This window comes from Acinonyx jubatus, chromosome A1, assembly GCF_027475565.1.
Source record: "Acinonyx jubatus isolate Ajub_Pintada_27869175 chromosome A1, VMU_Ajub_asm_v1.0, whole genome shotgun sequence".
In the NCBI taxonomy this organism is placed as follows: domain Eukaryota; kingdom Metazoa; phylum Chordata; class Mammalia; order Carnivora; family Felidae; genus Acinonyx; species Acinonyx jubatus.
Genome location: NC_069380.1, coordinates 207,019,402 through 207,040,559, shown reverse-complemented (window position 1 = coordinate 207,040,559; position 21,158 = coordinate 207,019,402). Strand labels below are relative to the sequence as shown.

The 21,158-nt window shown below is 41.3% G+C and overlaps 1 protein-coding gene across 1 annotated transcript in view; it reads left to right on the top strand.

The window, feature by feature from the left end:
• The first annotated feature begins 2,169 nt into the window (after window positions 1-2,169).
• The window catches only part of LOC128315853 (uncharacterized), a 42,813-nt gene continuing 23,824 nt past the window's right edge, over window positions 2,170-21,158 (top strand). The window contains exons 1-2 of the mRNA XM_053223545.1: window positions 2,170-2,247; window positions 2,890-3,534. Coding sequence (XP_053079520.1) covers window positions 2,170-2,247; window positions 2,890-3,534 — 723 coding nt within the window. The remainder of the gene's footprint in view (window positions 2,248-2,889; window positions 3,535-21,158) is intronic.

The following is a 21,158-nucleotide window of genomic DNA, read 5'->3' as shown; positions in this document are numbered from 1 at the left end:
AGAAGTTGGAGAACAAGGTGCCTGCAGGGTTGGTTTCTTTCCTTGGCTTGTAGATGGCAATCTTCTCCCTATGTCTTCACGTGGCCTTTCCCCTGTGTGTGTCTTTGTCCTAATCTCCTCTTCCTCTAAAGGTACTGGTCGACGACTTCATTTGATCTTAATTACCTTTTTAAAGACACTGTCTCCAAGTACAGTGACCTGCTGGGGGACTGCGGGATAGGATTCAATATATGCATTTAGGGGAGACACAATTTAGCCCATAAAGGGGGAGGAAAAGAGGGATGAGGCTAGGAATCCACCCATGTGGGCACTAACACAGGTTTGACCATGAAAACCTAGGGGGCCGGAGTGAAGGATTTCAGCCACCACCTCTCTGCTAATGATGGCCAAACCTCATTGTCTGGCTCTGACCTCTCTCTTCCAGTTCCACATTTCCAGTGGCCTCCTGGACATGTGCCACCTGATGACCTGCCAGCATCTTCAACAAACACAGCAACACTCAAAATGAACTCATTTCTCATTTCTATTATTTCCATTACCAGACTTCCAGGAATTTTATATCCGTTCCCTCTGTGTCACTAAGGCCCTCTTTTCTTTGTTCTTGCTTTGTCATGTCTCTTTCGTCCGTCCCCTTTTCTGAAGCTGATTGCTATCACATCGCCTCCCGTCACTACTCTCTGGACCACTGAAGACATCTCCCAACAGCTCTCCCTACCTTCAAGTTCTCCTCCCACCAACCCTACATTTACTACTCTTGGATCAACCTTCCTAAACACAGCTTCCACCAGGAATCTACCTCTGCTCTAAAACTTCCCAAGGTTTTCTGCTACCACCGGGAAAAAAATCTTAACTGTATAGCCTAGTATTCAAGCCCCTCCAGTCTGGTCCCTTCAAATCCGATAGTACACTCCTTCCCTAAACACTCCGGAAGAAAAGTGGAAATGAATGAACACCCCTACACAAACCCTCCATTCCATAAGATGACAAGTAAATCATCTTATTTACTGTCACCTTGTAATCTGTCATGTATATGCTCATGTGCCCGACATTTCCCCCTCTACCTGTCTATATTTAACCTTTCTTTTAGTCCCAACACCAATCCTGCCTCCTTCATTCCTACCTTTCCGGCTTACTGAAAATATCTTACTTCACTCAATAGCACTTACTGTCTATAGTACCCCATTTAGCACTTTAGTAGGATACTGTTCTGCATCTTTATCTGTTCCTGTGTGTTATCTGACTTCACAGTTACATGTGGAGTATGCTGTATTCCCCAAACTCCACAAGGCCAGACACCATGCATTATGTATCTTTGCAATCCTCATGACAGATTAGTAATAATAAACAAAACATTCATTGAGTGTTTACCATGTGCCAGGCTCTGTGCTAAATGTTTTCTAGCATTATCTCATTTAATTCAAACAACAAAACAAGGTGGGTACTATTACTATCCCCATTTCACAGATGAGGAGATTGAGGGTTAGAAAGGTTGTGTAACTGGCCCAAAATCACGTAACTAGTAAGTGGCAGAGCTAGCACTCAAATACAGGATTAGGAGACTCAGGAGTCCCTGCTAATAGTACCTTTCACAGAGTAAGTGCTGAGCATGTTTCTGAATTAATTAAGACTATGCCTCCCACCAAAGCAGTTGGGGTGTGTGGCAGGCAGAACAGTGGCGCCCAGAGATGTCCACGTCTTGATCCTCAGAGCCCATGAATAAGGCTTCCCCTTTCCCACCCTGACTGCACTATTTTAAAAACCGTCTTACCAAGAGGGACATGAAACTCTGAGGGAAAGCCACGTTTTATTGACAGAATTCTCTCAGGAAGATTATTACAATCTAAACATGTATGGTATCCTTTTAAAATATTATTACCTAATGCTTTTATTCCAAAGCACTTCCCATATATTGTCTCAGACGTCTGTGCCAGCCCTTCAGTGTACATAAATGACAGTTACAAGTGCATAGCATGGCTTTTGGATTGCATTTTTTGAGTCATTTCCAAGAATTTTATTCGTAAAGGCCCAAATAGCACTGTAGAAAAATGTATTTTTCAAAATAGCAGGAAAACCAACAGTTTAGTATTTTTTGTACTGTTTTGAGCTGGTAGGTGGCTTTAGTATAGACTCACAGACTCAGGCCCCTTTTCACTGGACTTTTCTGACCCTATGGCTTCTAATTGTTTTTCTAGGGTCTTTAGCCGTGTCTGGGCTGTGGACACATTTGGCAAGGTGGTGGGGATGAGGGTGACACATTGATGGGGTTGGAGCTGGGATCCATATTCCTATTCCCCAATCCCTGTTCAGCTGCCTCTGATGGATTTCCCATAACCACGTGGGCCCTCACACCCCTCGGTCACTTCCCTTGTAAATCAATACTGGGTGCATTACATCTTAGCTAGGATCAGTTTGATGAGTATGTGCCTATAGCCACCCCCTCCCTGCTATTTTCCAGGTACTTTACATACATACGCATTATCGCTTAACGTGCAGTTTAGCGTAATGGTTAGAGCGTAGACTTTTCCTTTCCAGTCCCAGCCCTACCACTCATCCGCTGTGCGGTTAACATCTCTAGGACTCCGTTTTCCCATTTGTGGAACGGCAGTTTTAAAAAGTGCTTCTTTATAAGGTTGTTGTGAGGACTGAGTGCTTAGAAGAGTCCTGCAACATAGTCGATACCGCATAAGGGGAGAATTAGCGCGGCACAGGAAAGTATCAACTTGCCCAAGGTCACATAAATTTAATGAGGGGCAGAGGCAGGATTTGGAGCCAGGTCATTTTGTCTGCACCTACTTCCCACCCTGCGGCACTATCTGACTTTTGTCCCTGATTCCTTCAGAACCAGCCGCGCCCACCCTGCCGGGGTCCATCCAAAGATGAAACGGGCAGTCTCTCGTGCCAGACCTCCACTCCGGGAGCTCCCCCGGAACGCTTAGAGAAAACCAGGAATTGAGAAGTGCGCCCTCTCGCCGGCCCCAGGCGTGCGCTCAGGAGACGCCAGCCGACCTGCTCCTCCTCTGCCTCGGCCGGCAGGGCAGCCGGACGCGGTGGAAGCGCGCGAGGCTCCGTCTGCGAGCGCACCCGGAAGCCCGCGGTCGGAGCCTCGCCGGCGATGCGGGCGCACAGCGCGTACCGTGGGCTGCTTGCTGGGAATCCCTCCCCAGCTGGGGAGAAAGGCAGTTGTTTTCCCCCTGGCGGAACGCTCCACTTGAAACCGTTCCACCAGGGCTGTTCTCGCCTCCGACTCGGGGAAGAACTGTAATTAACACAGCAACAAACGCCCACGACGCTAACTGGCAAAGGGAGTGTAACACGAGCCGCTTCTCCAACCGAACTGGGCCAATTGCTTTCCCTTCTTGCCTCCCCATTTGGTCTGTTTTTGGTTCCGCAGTCATCCAACTGTGGCGTTTCTTAAAACATGTCAGTGGCTGGTGTTTGTGTTTGGGGTTGAACAGTTTCACACACGTCGCTGGAGACGGTGCTCGGCCAGCTGCTGTGCTGGGTCTTCGCTTTCTGCGGCTCCGGGAGAGTCAGGTAGAAAAATGAAGAAGTGACTGGGGAAGGCGGGGGGCGGGTGGAGGTGAGGAAGGACGCCGGCCTCCTCCGGTTGCCTGTAGTTGGATCGGTAGCCACTTCTGGACGAGGACGGGTAAAACCGGTCTGCCGGGTTTCCAGGAGGAGCAGTTGGAGATGTCCCACGTGAGTCGCGTCGTCTGCCCGCGCGGCGGCGCTCACCGGGCGGCTGCGCTCCGACTCCGACTCGGAGAGTAGGGAGAGGCAAGCCTTTCAGGTCCTTGCAAACAGCTGTCATAGGCCAGCCAGGCGCGACTACAGGCGGGCGAACTTGGGGTGCTGACCCGGCGGGGCGGGGGTGGCCTGGAGAGTGGCCATGGCTAGGGGAAGCGCTCTAGCTTCTTTATCTAGGGTTGTAAGAGTCTGGTCCCTAATGCGGCCATTACATATAACCTTGCATCAGCCAAGTCTGATCCACACAGAAGCCCCGGCATCACGTGGGAGCTTGTTACCAGCACAATTTCAGGCCCTGCCCCAGGCCTATTGATTCACAATCTACTCTTTAACAAGATCCCTAGGTGATTGCTACGCACACGAAAGTTTGTGTAATGTGTATACTTTCCCCCAACGTCTTTTCGTCTGCGTTCTGTACTGTCAACACGTTGCCTTCAAAATGTGCGGGAAAGGCACGGCTTTTGGAGAAATGTAACCCTACCCTCTGCTAAATGTCTACACCTGTTTGATGCTTAGCAGCAATCTATCCACTAATTACCGCTAAGGAGTAATGAGTGGAGGGAGGGCAGAGCCTGCTCTACAGTCCAGCCCTGTTAAAGCTCAGAGATTCGGTGGGGAGCCAAAACCCAAATAAGAAGAACGAAGTAATTATATGAGATAATAATTCAAGGGGTCACACAAGGCAGAGTGACTCTCATATGAGCAGCTTCAGCAGTATTGCTACCTATTTAGTAAATTCCCTGTGCTAAATAGCTACCACCAATTTTGTACATGTACGTTTTCTCTATATACAGATTCATATACAAACGTGTGTGTGTGTGTATTAGAGAGAGACAGTATGTATTCTAACGTGGTGCCTCACACATAGCAGGTGATCAATATTTATTGCATCAATAGACGGATCCTGTTACAACACATTCTCCTCGGAAGAGAAGAATTTTGTGTTTTAAACCAAACCAACGTGGATCTGTTCCAAAATAAAATATATTGCCAATAACCAACAGTCCATTTAATATGTCTTTTATTTATTTATTTTTAAGTTTATTTATTTTGAGAGAGAGAGAGGCAGAGTCAGAGAGAGAGAATCCCAAGGAGGATCCACACTCAGTGCAGAGCCATATGTGGGGCTTGAACTCACAACGGTGACATCATGCATGACCTGAGTCAAAATCAAGAGTCAGGCACTTAATGGACTGAGTCACCCAGGCACCCCTAATATGTCTTTTAAAACATTAATTATACATGATACAGAGATATGTGGCTCCTATTTGGTAGGAGCCCAGAAGGGCCCAACATAGCTTCTTCAAGAATCCTACAAAGTCTTTTATGTCAGAATAACCCAACACGCCTCTCCATATCCATTCAAGCCTCCCAGACCACAGTACCCTCATAGATCAGAGACCAACTTTTTTCAGAGCCATTTCAGTCTTATGAGTTATTGATCTGTAAGCCAAACGTTTTCAAACGGAGACCTCGCTGAATGGCCTGTAATAGCTCCAGTTTATTTTGTCAGATACTCAAAGTTTCCTAACCAGGCACTTAATCATGTGCGTTTGCCTAGTGAGCAATGGTGAGAAGCAGGGGTGGGACACCCTTCATTTCTTGGTGGTTAGAAGCATCTTTACAATTTTTAAAATTCATTTTTTTTCCCCTCTGCAATGTTCTGTTGGCATTAGGCCACCAGGAGATGAGGGATGCTCCTTGGTCCTCGCTAGGCACAACTCACATGACTGGGTGCCTAATTAGGGAATTTTGAGTACTTGACGGAATAAATGGGAGCTCTCACAGACCGTTCAGTGGGATCTCAGAGCATAGGTAAAGAAGGGCAAGGGTGCTTCTGTCTAGTACAGTTAGGGCAGCGATTGGGAAAAAAAAATCTTTAAAATTTGCACCCCAACCAGATTAAGGTTTTCAATTTTACCAGTTACACTTTGATTCATGATGAGAGTTCAACAGAGCCCTTCTGGATATACTATCGAATACTGTTGAGTAAAGATGAACTGTCAAATGCTAATGAATGAACAAACATTCATTATGAAGCAGTTGACATCTACAGCGTCTCCATTCTGAAAGCTTTCTCTGCCTCCACCATTACATTAAAACAAAACCAAAAATTCTTTGCAAAACTTTCAGGAGAGCTGAGCAACAAATATCTGAACTGAACAAGAGTAGTCCATTTTGTGTGGCAAGCCACATGGGTACCTGTTCAGTACCAGTACAATTTACTTTAAAATATTGGGAATCTTGGGGTGCCTGCGTGGCTCATTTGGTTGAGCATCGAATCTTGGTTTCGACTCAGGTCATGATATTCTCGTTTCGTGAGTTCAAGCCCTGTGTCGGGCTCTGCCCTGGCAGCATGAAGTCTGCTTGGGATTCTCTTCCTCTCTCTGTCCCTCCCCTTCTCATGCTGTCTCTGTTTCTCTCAAATAAATAAACTTAATAAATAATAATAATAATTAAAATATTGGGAATCTTGATACTGAAAGAATTCAAAATGTGTTTCAAATGAGAACTCTGAAAACTGAGATTTGAAGAGATTGCCACAGGGAATATTGTTGATAAACTTTACAAATAGCATTATTGGTTTGCAAAAGTCACCAACATACTGTCATGGTTCTGGTGGAGCTAGGCACTGTATTCAGGAAAAAAGAAAAGTAAAAAAAAAAAAAAAAAATCTTTCACCATCAGCAATGTTGAGAACCATAAAATCAGTAATTAGATTTAGAGAAAAGCCAGTGGGTGTTAAAACCATAGTAATGCAATCAACTAATCCGGAGCTGGTTAGAATTCTGGCATTGCATGGGCACCAGTTGCTATCTTTTGCTGACACAAACCAAAGGAATGAAGAAACAAACAGAAATGACTATTGATAATAATAAAGAAGTCCACTGTTCCTCCTTACTGACTTTTATGATAATTATTTTTCAAATATGCCATCAAGAGGATTTTTAATGCCATATTAACAAGAAATATTCTGTAGAAAATCTGTATACAAATTATGTGTGAGATGTTCATTAAAGACCATGAGATTAATAACGGAAGCTTTTTTTTTTTTTTTTAATCCCAAGCAGAATTTAGCCTTTGTAAACAGAAAAAGTAAAAAGATATCTTTAAAATTAAAAACATCTTTGGGGCATCTGGGTGGCTCAGTCAGTTAAGTGTCTGGCTCTTGATTTCAGCTCAGGTCATGATCTCATGGTTGGTGGGTTCGAGCCCCACATTGGGCTCTGCAGTGATGGCACTTTGGAGCCTGTTTGGGATTCTCTCCTCTCTCTGCCCCTCCCCTGCTCATGCCCTGTCTCTCTCTCTCTCTCTCTCAAAATAAATAAACATGAAAAAATTTAAATTAGGGGCACCTGGGTGGCTCAGTCAGCTAGGTGTCTGACTCTTGGTCTCTGCTGGGGTCATGATCTTGCGGTTCGTGGGTTCAAGCCCCCACGTTGCACTCTGTGCTGACTGTGAGGAGCCTGCTTGGGATTCTCTGTCTGTCTGTCTCTCTCTCTGCCCCTCTCCTGTTCACTCGCTCTCTCAAATAAACTTTAAAAATTTTAAATTAAAAACATCTAAATATTTCTTCCAGGGGTAAATATAAGGAATCAAATGCACATATTTACAGACTACAGTCCTATTAGATTATTGGACATTTGTCATTCCTCTTGGCCACCCAGTGTCTGAACTTCTTCCCAGTGTCTAAAGGACACCCCTCCCCAGGCCCATCTGCACTCCTCAGAGAGAACCCCTTTTCCACTATAGAAGTTGGAAATGCCAGGCCCTGGATTTCTCAGGCTTCCTATGGCTCCATTCATTCCCCTCAGAGTTTAATTAAAAGAGGAAGGGCTGCCCACATTTACCGTGGAGATGGGTGTTAGTGGTGGCAATGGCAGCATCTGATTTTCAGAGGCAGCAATGACAGTTATGGTGGCAGAAGCTGGTGGTACCAGTGTCAGGAATATAAACAGTGCGAGCCATAGGATTTGGTCTCCAGAGGAAGCACTTCTCCAGCATGATTTGGCCATCGTTCATGGCCTGTAGCTTCCCCACAGAGTCTGTGAGCTGCCCGATATCCTTTCCTCCAGCTTCTGAAATCACGTGGGTTCTGTGACACAATTATCATTCACAATATATTGGAACACTGCAAAATGGCTTGGAGCAATTGTATCCATTAGAAAGAAGGGAAAATGAAATTTCATCAAATACCCTTCGGGATGAGGATAGTCTAACGGCAGTCCCTTTGGCCACCAAGAGAATTAAGAGAATAAAACAGGAGAATAAGCCTGTATGCCTACAAATTTAAGTATGGAAAAGAGAAGGGACAACCTTTCATTCTCATGTAAATCCTAATTCTCAGTAAGTGTTTTAAATAAAGAGCAATTTTTTTCAAAATCTTCTTAATTTTTTCTTGTAATTGGTAAAAAAAAAAATGTTCAGAGAGATAGAGGGTTAGAGTATTAAAAATCCATCACTAAGTACAATATTTCAAGCAGAACATGAAAGAGAGGCTTGGATGAGAACATCTAGGAAGCCGTAAGTGACAGCCCAAAATAAGCAAAGGTCAGTCTAGTTGAATGACCTTGGACAAGACACTTTACAATGTGAAATGCATTTGATCTCTCAAAGAAAAATTATCAAAATTCCGTCTGGAGACAGTTAAAAACCAGCCAGACATGACACTTACTATCTAACAAATTGTGGCACAAAATAATAGTTAATACAAAAATAGCAACAGGAGAAACACCTTTCATTAGGGGATCAAGGTTCAAGCAAACATTCTCTAATTAATCCTTTCAACTGCATCAGGAAGTCTGTATTTAGCATTTTCATAGATAGCACTCAATGTTTTCAAAGTGTTTTACCAACAGTAATTAGTTGTTCTCATCAACCTTTTGAAGTAGGTCAATATCATCATCTCCATTTTAAAGAAAAACAAGGCACTGAATAAATATTTGCAGAGCATAGAGACCACTAGCATAATCCTTGTGTTGATCAGTTCCCATTTTTCTATCACTCCTTTAACATAATGTAAAGACCTTTTAAAAAATTGCTTTATTTTAAAGCCCTTCAAAAACCCAGTGAAGTAGGCAGAATTGCCTCCATTCTGCAGATGAAAAAACTGAGGTTCAAACACCTATATACACACTCCTCACACCAGAGAGCTGGTTGCCTATTTATGCCTACACACAAGTCCTAACTCAACGATGGTCCCAGAGTCCAAGAGGACTGAAGTTGCCCAGACAGACAACCTTCAACTTCTAGGACAATTCCCATTCAAAGAGAAAGAAGTTCCCAAGCATCAGTGTAATACAGGATAATGGGTTTTACCAGAGTTCTTCTTACCATGAACAATTTTGAGCTTATTTTATTAATAGCAAATCTATGGAACACCAATCCCCTCAGACAACTACATGCACCATTTTGAACAGAAAAAATGACACTTGTTATATATGAAAAACAAAACTACTAGATTCCCTAACGGCTTTTGGAAAAGCAGTCTTGTTGAGAATAATATGAACTGATTGTCTGGTTGGTTTTTTTTTTTTTTTTTTTTAAGTTTATTTATTTTTGAGAGAGAGAGAGTGGGAGAGAGAGAGAGGTAGGGCCAGAGAGAGAGAAAGAGAGAATCCCAAGGAGGCTGCTCACTGTCAGAGAGGAGCCTGACGCAGGACTCAAACTCACAAACCGTGAGATCATAACGAAATCAAGAGCCAGGCACTCAACAGACTAAGCCACCCAGGTGTCCCTGAACTGATTGTCTTTAAGAAGATTAATTCAAAACTGGGCAATCAGATTTAAGAAACTAGTTTTGACCAAAACAGAATCAACTTGAAACCTATTTACAAAGGTTTTCATCATGTATGGTATTTATTCACAGAAAATACAAAAATTAACCATACCAGTATGCCTTTTTTTCATTCTCTGTAATTATACTGGGCTTAACATTTTCCTTTTATGAGAAGAAATGTCAGCTGTGTATTTTATTTGTAATTTAGTTGGACTGTTTGCTAAATGTTAGCAATTATAGCAAAATATGAATAATAAAAAAGAAAAAGTTGTCAGATCAGAATCTGACCTCCTTTTTTTCCCCACAGCATGAATTTTGACTATATCAAAGCAAAATAAATTGGAATTAGTAACATGCTATTTTCCATTCATCTAACTGACAATTAAGCCAAGTGAAGCAAATTTGGCCTTGAAATATATAGAATTATTCCACATTAAACAAAAAAGAGCTAGAGCCAGTCAGTGTATCTTCGGTCACTACCCAGCAAATGATGTTTTGTTATTTTGGAAAAGCTACTTTAGGAAACTTAAGTTTTAATATACACTATTTTTTAAACCTGTCCTTTCATTATAAGCACATTATAGTAATTCTAGTTAAATGTTTATTTTCTTTAGCTCCATCTTACTGAATGCTTCATCTAAGGAAAGCACCAGTTGGAGAAGCCAAACCTGAGCTATGACAGAATTCTACAAATAGAAAATGACTTAGAAGTTTTCATTGGAGAAGTTCCAAAAGAAAGGACATGCCAAAACCCAACAAATCAACACTAGGAATTTCCCTTTAATACCTTCCATGAGTTCTTGTTATTTAGCTTCACTTAGGAGTTGAAACCAAAGGCCTTCCGTGATCCCCTGTTTAATGATTTCTTCTCCTAATTCAAGTACTCCAACTTTGAGCAGAGGTATAACTGGAAATTCCTCCCTTTGAGGGAGTTCTGAGAGCAATGCCACTCTGTCCTCATCAAAGTATCTTCTGTGGATAGCTCAGTATATTAAGCACCATTTGGGAACACTGGGAAAGAGCTTGGGAAGGGGCACACACCCCAGGAATGGTGAACAGTAGAAAGCAACAAGAGTGAGGGGCCGTGACAGAGCCAAAGGTAGCTGGATCTGTCCCTTTCCACTGTATGCGTAGCCAGTTAATCATACCCTTAACCTTGCTTTTCTTCTCATTAAAGTGTCTACACTCCATAGACCATCTTCATATGGCAGTCTCCTTGTGTCCCTGTGTATTCACCTTACAAGGACACCAGTCATACTGGATTAAGGGCCCACCCAACTCCAATATGACCTCATCTTAACTAATTACATCTGCAACGACCCTGTCTCCAAATAAGTTCACATTCTGAGCTACATCTCTCTTTTGGGAGGACACATTAAACTCATAATACCTCTTAAGGGAATGAGAGTGCAGAATAGGGTGGGGAACACGTTTGGCCAAGATATAGGTTCAGTTCGATTCCAGCCTCAGCCTGATCCCTCAAGGATTTCTGCAGGCTGAATGGCATCATGAAGTTGTCCCCTATTGAACAAAGGGACTAACAGACTTTTGTTCTTCCTGAATCATTCAGCTATTGGCTGCAGATAACCCCTGAAAGGAAGATGTATCATCCTGGGCATTTCTGCTCTGGGTTTCCGTTCACTCTAATGCAGTAATTGACAAACTTTAATGTGCATGAGAAACACAGGTGGTTGGACACCAATCCCAAGTTTCTTACTCAATAGCCCAGGGGTGAGACCTCAGAATTTGCATTTTTAGCAAATGATCAGGTGATGCTGATGCTGCTGGTCCAAGGACCACACTTTGAGACCCACTGATGTAGGGCAGTTCTCAAAAAGAAACAGCTTTTTTTTTTTTTTAATTTCAGTATAATGTACAGTGTTATATTAGTTTCAGTTGTATAATATGGTGATTCAGCAATTCTATACATTACTCAGTGCTCATCAAAACAAGGGTATGCTATTTTTACAGATTTTTTTTTAAGTAATCTCTACACACAACATGAGCTCAAACTCACAACCCCGAGATCAAGAGTTGCATGCTCCACCAACTGAGCCAGCCAGGTGCCCAAGACAAGTGTACTCTTAATCCCCTTCACTTATTTCACCCATCCCCCCTCCCCTCTGGTAACCATCAGTTTGTTAAGAGTGTGGGGGTTTTTTTAAAAGTTTGTTTGTTTTTCTATTTTTTCTTTGTTTGCTTTGTTTCTTAAATTCCACATATGAGTGAAATCATATGGTATTTGCCTTTCTCTGACTTATTGCACTTAGCATTATACCCTCTAAATCCATTCATGTTGTTGCAAATAGCAAGATTTCATTCTTTTTGTGGCTGAGTAATATTCTACTTTATATGTGTATACCACATCTTCTTCATTCATTCATCTATTGATGGACACTTGGGCTACTTCCATAATTTGGCTATTGTAAATAATGCTGCAATAAAAGTAGGATTCATATATCTTTTTGAATTAGTATTTTTGTGTTCTTTGGATAAATATCCAGTAGTGGAATTACTTGGTCACATGGTAATTCTATTTCTAATTTTTTGAGGAACCTCCATACTGCTTCCACAGTGGCTGTGCCAGTTTACATTCCCACCAACGGTGCATGAGGGTCCCTTTTTCTCCACATCCTCACCAACACTTGTTGTTTCTTGTGTTTTTTATTGTAGTCATTCTGACAGGAGTGAGGTGTTATCTTATTGTGGTTTGGGTTTGCATTTCCCTGGTGATGCGTGATGTTGAGCAACTTTTCATGTGTCTGTCACCCATCTATATGTCTTCTTTGGAGAAATGTCCGTTTGTGTCTTCTTCCCATTTTTAATTGGATACTTTGGGTTTTTTTGTTTGTTTGTTTTGAGTTATATAAGTTCTTTATGTATTTTATATGCTAACCCTTTATCAGATAAGTCAAATATCTTCTCCCATTCAGTAGGTTGCCAATTTGGGTTGTTGATTGTTTCCTTTGCTGTGCAGATGCTTTGTATTTTGGTGTAGTCCCAATAGGTTCTTTTTGCTTTTGTTTCCCTTGCCTTAGGAGACATGTCTAGAAAGATGTTGTGACAGAGAAGGAAGCAGCTCTGAGTGGTCAGTAGCCCCCACTTAGAGTAGCCAGCAAATGGGATGAGGGCACCGAGAGGAAGGGGAATCTGGGCAGGGCAGCAACAGTATAAGAACTGCACCATCCTTCTTCACAAGCCTAAAGTATATGGAGAAAGGAAAAAAAACCCTGCATCTCCTGGATGCAGGAGAATCGGTGTCCTTAGGAGACAGTCAGAGTTTTGCTGTAGCAAAGAAAAGGAGAAACATCTCAGAAAGACAGACGATACCACCATAGACTGCCAACTTGTCTAGATAACAAGCCAGAAAAAGAATTCCTCTATTTTCTAAACAATCAGTGAGACAAGTGGAGTGCACAGTAATGATGCGGGTGATCTTAAAGCTACAGAATCATTCGTTCTTGGATCTCCCCTGCGTGCTCTGTGACCGAATTGGCTGCCACCACCAATTCACTCTTTTTTGCAATCTCTCTGAATCATTGGGTGGCTATCAACTATGCAGCAACACCACTCAGTCATTAAGGACACCTGAAGAATGCCATCAAGTGTGCTACAGTCTGGTTATTTAACCAGTAGAGTCAAAGCTTTATGGCAGCTTTGAGCCGTGGCTGAAGCATACATATGGCTCTTCTAGTAAGAGAGTTACCAAAGATCGTATAAAATTGCATCAATTTTACTGAACCCAAGAAAATGTTCTGTGGTTAGGAAGGGAAAAGAAATTATTTCAAATGCATCGTATGAAAGACAAATTAAAATAGACATTTTTTTAATGGACTAAAAATAAGTAAAGGGAGCACAGAATGTATCAGCTTTGATATCCACAGAGGTTGCTGGAAAAAGGATTTGGGAATGAAGTGTATATTAATTTAGCAGCATCAGACTGAATTATGAAAATAGAGGCTTGGAAAATAGCAGAATATCTTCAAGTTAATAGCAAAGAAAGGAAAAGTTTTCTAAGGATATCTTTTTATTTCAAGCTGAATGGAAAGTAGTTGGGAAAGTCTGCATGAAACAAGAGAGGAGCTTCCTTGTGGAGTAGCATATTCATAAAGGATCCACAGTTTCTGAAATCGAGACCAACTTTATTAGGCACCTCCCCAAAGAAATCTTATGGGACAAAAAGTTGGGATATTCAAATGTCTTTGATTTTGTATTGGAAGGTTATTTAAATATACATATAAATATATGAAAAATCCATTTTATTTTATTATTTTTATTTTAGTTTGAGAGAGAGGAGGGGCAGAGGAAGAGAGAGAGAGAGAGAGAGAGAGAGAGAGAGAGAGAGAGAATCCTAAGGAGGCTACACTCCCAGCACAGAGCCCGATGCAGGGCTCAGTCCCACGACCCTGGGATCTTGACCTGAGCCCAAATCAAGAGATAGTACACTCAACTGACTGAGCCACCAGGTGCCCCCGAAAAATTCATTTTAGTGAAATTATTAGCCTCTGTACACCTCAGCTTGTGGCTTTAAATGAGTTCATATAAGCAATTAGAAAAGCATCTTGCATGTGCTGAGTTACCAGTTAGCTATTGTTATTTATCTTAAACAAATCAAACTTGGGGGGAGAAAAAGGACAATTTAAATCACATGAGCAATTTTGTCCATTGTTCCATTCAAAGAGCATGTGCCTTGACTGAGAGTGAGATGGGAGATACAAATCTGCTCTCTTGGTTGCCAGGTACTTTTGTGAGGAGTCTAATATTTAAAGATAGATATTCTTGCCAGAACATAGCCCCTAAACACAAGCCAACTCCTTCATCTGCCATCTCATGTGAAGAAACAACACTCCATTCCAGTGCTTGCTGGGGACAAAACTTGCTATGTTGTTCTCCAATGTGGTGTGTTCTTAAGTGGCTTTCAGGGGTCAATGATTTATCTGTATATGACTTTTGCCTTAAATTCTGGTATCTAGGATGTCACTCCACTATATGTCCTTTGCTGCTGGAACAAATTGCCACAAAGTTAGTGGCTTAAAACAACAGAAATTTATTCTCTCACAGTTCTTAGAGCCAGAAGTCCAAAACCAGTCTCCCTGGCCAAGATGTCAGCAGGCCCACACTCCCCCCCAGTGGCTCTAAGGGAGAATCCAGTACTTTCCTCCCAGTTTCTGGCAGCTGCCCACATTCCTTGGCTTGTAACTGCATCAGTACAATCTCTGCTTCCGTGGCCACACGGCCTTCTCCTCTTCTGTTGTATCAAATCTCCCCCACCTCCCTTTTATAAGAATATTTGCAGTTGCATTTAAGCCCTCCCCCTTGATGATCCAGGTTATTCTCTCCCATCTCAAGACCTTTAAGTTAATTCCATCTGCAAATCTCTTTTGCCATATAAAGTAGCACTCAAGGATTTCCGGAATTAGAATATGAACATACTTGGGGACCATCACTCAACCTACCAAAATACTCATTCCCACTAAAACTTTCTGTGTCTCTGCGTGTGTCTGTGAGAGACAGACAGAGACAGAGAGAGAAAGAATGAAATGAGAGAGAGATATCATGAGTGAAACCAAAACTGTGGTTTGATTTGATTGGACTACCACAGGGCCAACCCAGCTACATTCACAGGTACAAACTGATCTCCAGAGAAATTGGTTGCTGCTCAACAGGCTTTATAATCTGCTTTGAACACACCAGGTGGATCTTCAATTACAATATTTCCCAAGCTTTAGCTTAACAAAGCAAGTTCTAGCTCCCCATCCTCTCCATGTGTTGTTTTCAGTAAATACACATTTGGTCTTATGTGAATAGAGAAGATTTCTCAAGCCCTGTTTCAGGATCCATATATCCTATCCCGTTTGTCTGATTCCACCACCCTCACACCGCCCTTGCTGGTTTTTCAGATGCTTTAAAGAACAATCAGTTTTGCTGACACATAAAATCCAATTTTCTAAATTCTCTAATGAGATTTAACCCAGCCAGTAGAAGCCAGAAACTGCCTTTCATCAGAAGGCAAGGATTGCATGCCTTTATACATATTGTCAAATTTTTTTGAAAAAGAAAATGGAAAGATGGAAAAGTGACTCTCATGCGTATAATAATCAACCCATTTTTTTTTACTCTTCTCTAAATTAAAAGGAACTAATGTTGAAGAATTGGTGCTAAATAAATAAAATAATAATAATAATAGCACTATTGGAGAATTATATCCAGAATTTATGCATGGAAAAGACCAGAAGACGCTAACGTTTCCCTATTAATAAAGGCAATTATACCAGTTGAAGAAAGTTCAAGAGAATACAGGTTATGTGCCCCAATTTCTTTTACTGGGATGAACAATAATGTGAGAGACTGCAGATCTTGTGAAACTTCTGATTAGTATTCATTTAAATTCAGAATTTGTTGTTTTGGAAGCAGCTAGATCAAGGTCAAGATTGCATGAAGAAACTGAGTGGAAGAAAAGGAATGGTTGAATCCGGGTAGCTCCAGTTATTCCTAAGGAACCCACCACAATAACCATAATAGTCAATATAAACAGAAAACAAAGCTTCAAAAATATAAATTAATCATGAATTTATCTAAACTGCTTATACACTTGGGAATTTAACTATACTCCACCAAAAGCTCTAACCTCCCTACCTTGAGATATATTAATATTAAACACCTCTCACCCAGAAAGGCTCACTCCTTTTTTTGTCTCCGTTGGCCAAAACCTACTTATAATTCTAACCCTGCTTCTTGTTTAAAATCTTCCTAAGTCATCCAGCTTATTTTGATTCATACATACACGCGCGCGCGCGCGCACACACACACACACACACACACACACACACCATTGTACTTGATAGAATTCTATCAGTTGTTTTTGTATGTGGCACACACTCCTTTGTATTATTTAATTACAAGGATCACTAATTAGGCGATGAAAACAAGGAAATAACTTTTTGCCACCATGTCAGAGTTGAGATCCCATTCCTAGGCCAGTTGCTTGAGAGCAGCTTTTTTCAGAAACTGCTGTAAGGAGGGCTTGGATAGAGTAAGTGCTCGATCCCTGGCTGAAACTTGAATCTATTGAAACCTTGACAGGACGTATGGGAGCTGGAAAACTGCCATTTCAAAGCATCTAGCAGTTTGGTGTTATGCAAGAAGCAAAGAGTTGCACACACTTTTCTTTGTTCTGGAAAAAAACTACCTCTATGGTATATTTACGAATGTAAAGACCACAGTCTGGAAAAAAAAAAAAAAAAAGATGTTTGAGACTGGCTCCAAGCGGTTAGGGGCTAAAGCTACAGTGGATGATAATATCTGCGTGGTCAGCAGTTACAGTTCAGTAGAATGATGTTCCATTGAGAGAATGTTTCCTTTCCAAGTGTGCATTTGAAACAGATCTGTTGCTGGAAAACTGTGGTTCCCTGTCATGGGAGTGTGAGTGTGTGTCCGGAAGATGCTGTCAAGGGCTCAGAAACTGAGTGTTAGAAGCGAAAGCAGGTCTTTTCATGAGAGAAGTTCTGAGACTTGATCTGGATCAAGCTGCTTTGAAGCCTAGGTCTCTTTACTATCATTAGCACTGATCTAGTCCTCCAAAGAAAGATGGCTTTGGGGAGACAGTATCCCTGGAAAATGCTGCTGGGTAACTACACAACAGAAACCCACACCGCCCCCCCCTCCATTCTTCTCTGCCAACAGAACCTTGATCTAATTTGGGGTATCCATGAGTGGAGCCCAAGGAAATGAATCCTAATTGACTCTGCCAGTTATATTTATCCTGTTCCCCTTCATCAGGTGATTGCCTTCTCAGACTGTCTTGAAGGTAGGGCATTTCCTGAGACCTAGTTCTGACCAATGAGATGTAACAGGAAATCTGGGTGTGTGTGGTTGGAGATGGGGGGATGACATCTGCTGCTTCTGGAAAAGGTTTTCTGGTTTGAATAAAAGAAAAGAAAGCTCCTGCTGGACACCGTGACATCTAAAATTGTGAAGGTCCCCTTGTAGCCACTAGGTGACTTGTACAAGGACAGAACCAACATGCTGAGGATGGCACAGAGAGAGGCAAAGAGCCTGAGCTACAAACAACCGTTGAGCCAGTTTCAAACCTAGACCTGCTTTCCTCCAGGCTTTCTGTTATGTGAGAAAATTGAATGTCTGTATTACTAAAGATATGGTGGGTTAAGATAAAGGAGAGTATTCTGTTACTTGCAGCCAAAAGTATCTTAAATAATAGAACACTTCAGTTTTGTCACTGAAAATAGCAGCAGAGGCCATGCTGGGACGATTTGGCTAGCAGACCAAAGTGAAAGAATTTGAGTGAATTTTTCCTGAACAAATATGAGACAGTTTTCTAGGGACTCTCAGAGCATGGCCAAGTTCTTATGCAGATAGTTGGGGCTCAAAGTCATCATCACAGTCTGGACCTAATAGAAATATGATTTTAATTGGACTCCCATCCCGGTGAGTTACAGAGGGCGGACACACACATCCTTATCTTCCACCATGATTAGCTGATCAGACCCGAGTTATACTGTGCTGCGCATGGTACAAACCTACAATGAGATATGGAGCTGGCACCAGACTGTAAACCAGCTTATTGCTTCCTCCATCGAGAAGTCTTGCCACCAAAAAAATAAAGTAAGTAAACTGAACTAAACAGTCTGTTCAAATGATGTAGTTCCTTTACATTTGGTGACAGGCTCCTTATCTCCTTATCTCTTGCTAATTGGTAACAGTTTGCAGACCCATAGCTGGTTCACACACTACACAGGCTAATGAGCTAGAGGTCAGACACCTGGGTAGCCCACATATGACAATTTACAAGGAAATTGACAAGGAATCCCATGATGCTACTCTGAAACCTACTCCAATGATCACAGTGGACAACTTCTCTACATCTAAGTGCATTGCCTACCAAATTATAGTTCCTTTGAAATCCTCTTGGATACTCAATAAATGCATTTGTAGGCATCATTGCCCACTTTAAGTAAAAAGTCAGTATCTCTCTGTTTAATTATCTCATTTGAAATTTGCTCACAAATGAGAAGGTGGCAACTGTGTAGCTAAGCAGATGGTTGGAAGTAAATAAATTCATGTTCCCTGTGATTTCCAATTAGATCTTTCACCTATATAGCACAATTCTCTTTTCCATATATATATCTATATACATTAAATTCTGGAATACATACAGTATTTATTTAGTATATATAAATATTTAGTGTATATAGATATATACATACTAAATATATGGAATTATACACACACACACACACACACACACACACATGCACATACACACCAAATATCTATGGTATCATTTAGGAATTGCATTCAGCTATGGGAGATAGAAACTTGAAGGGGAAAAAGTGGCTAAATAAATTAAATGTTTTGTTTTTCTCACCTACAAGAACCTGGAGTTAGGTGGCACTAGGTTGGTACAATGGCCTTATGATGCTATCAGGTCTCTTGTCTTTCCACTTGGCCATCCTTGGCTGTTGCTTCATGGTCCCCGGTTGGCTACTACACTGTCAGATTTATATTTCCATTCCAGGAAGGAAGAAAGGAAAGGTCAAAGAGCAAAAGACACATGGGAGCTAATTCTGACCTATTCTAGAAAGTTCTAGCAAATGGTCAACCAAGGAATTTCTGCTTGTGTGTCTCCTTGGCTAGAATGCTGAGTCATGGCCACCCATGTTTGCAAAAAAACTGAAAAACAAAACAAAAAAAGGTTTTTGTTTACCTTTTATATTAGTTTGCTAGGGGTGCCATAACAAAGCATCCACAGAGCAGTTATTATTTTCTCATAATTCTGGAGACTAGATATCCAAGAACAACCTGTCAGTAGGATTGGTTTCTTGTGAGGTTTCTCTCCTTGGTTTGTAGATGGCTGCCTTCTCTGTGTTTTCACATTGTCTTTTCTCTGTGTGTAATCTGTATCTTTTTATTTATGTATTCGTGTACTTATTAAATTTTTTTAAATGTTTATTTTTGAGAGAGAGAGAGAGAGAGAGAGAGAGAGCACAAGCGGGGGAGAGCAGAGAGAGAGGGAGACACAGGCTCTGAGCTGTCAGCACAGAGCCCAACGTGGGGCTCAAACCCACAAACGATGAGATCATGATATGAGCCAAAGTTGGACACTTAACCAACTGAGCCACCCTCACACCCCATGTGTTATCTATATTTAAGTTTAGGGGCACCTGGGTGGGTCAGTCCATTGAGCATCTGACTTTTGGTTTGGGCTCAGGTCATGATGTCATAGTTCATGAGTTCAAGCCCACATCAGGTTCTGTGCTGCCAATGCAGAGCCTGTTTGGGATTCTCTCTCTCTCCATCTATGTCTGTGCTTCACTCTCTCTTTCTCTCTCAAAATAAATAAACTTAAAAAAGAAAATGTATAATTCCTCTTCTTATTAGGATGCCAGTCTATATTGGATTAGGGCTCATACTAGTAACCTCATCTAACCTAATTACTTTTTAATTATCCTATCTCCAAATACATTTACACTGTGAGGTACTGGGGGTTATGACTTCAATATATGAATCTTAAAAAGACACAGTTCAGTTCACAACACCCTTCCAAACATAATCAGGGTTCTATTTGTAAGAAGGGGGAAATTGATATAGGATAGACACTGCAACGCCCGCCAATCCTACTATATTGATTGATTTTCTTTTTTTTTTAAGTTTATTTATTTATTTTGAGAAAGAGAGAGAGAGAGAGAGACGAGGGAGGGGCAGAAACAGAGGGAGAAAGAATCCCAAGCAGGCTCCATGCTTAGTGCAGAGCCTAATGCAGGCCTTGATGCCATGCACGGTGAGATCATGACCTAAGCCGAAATCGAGTCAGGCCTAACTGACCTGAGCCACCCAGGCACCCCTGCTTGATGTTCTTTAAACAAACAAACAAGCAAAAATGCTTGAAAATTGCCCCAAATTCCGTTTAGATAGTTATAAATATGATGCATGGTGAGGTGTACCTACCTGTAACAAAACACCTGTTTGTTTATTTAAGACATTTTATTTGTCTTATAAGAAAAGACTTTCCCCAATTGCCATGAGCTAGCATTCAGAATGCTCTGGAAGGCACCAACAGGTGTCCATTATGTTGAATAGCAATTACCACAAATAAAGGAGAATTTGCTTCCTTGAGGATCACTATTCGTATGTTTGCTGAGGCCTTTATAATTCACTTTATGATTAAGTTGGGCAATTTATGATTAGCTGTTTCTTCCTAACCTTTTAGTATCAGAAGACTTTTATCTCTCCTGATCATTAAGTGGAATAAGTAAAAATCCTTGATTTTGTTGGTGATATTTTCCTTTCATTTTTGTTAGATTGTCCATCATATTAGTTAAATGACCATGAAAAGAAACTACCTGAAATGTTGCTACGTAGGTCTGTCCTTCAAAGTCTTAGGGAAATGCTACATCTGATAGGAAGTTTGAGAAATTATTTGTTAGGCAAAATTCTTTGATGTCTTACTCTGATATTTTTCATAAATTTAACAGTTGTGTTGAAATACAATTCTACCTATCAAAAGATTCATGCTTTTAAGTTATAAACTCAGTGATTTTTAGTATAATCAGAGTTGTGCAACCATCACCACTACCTAATTCCAGAAAATTTTTATCCTCCGAAAGGAAGCTTC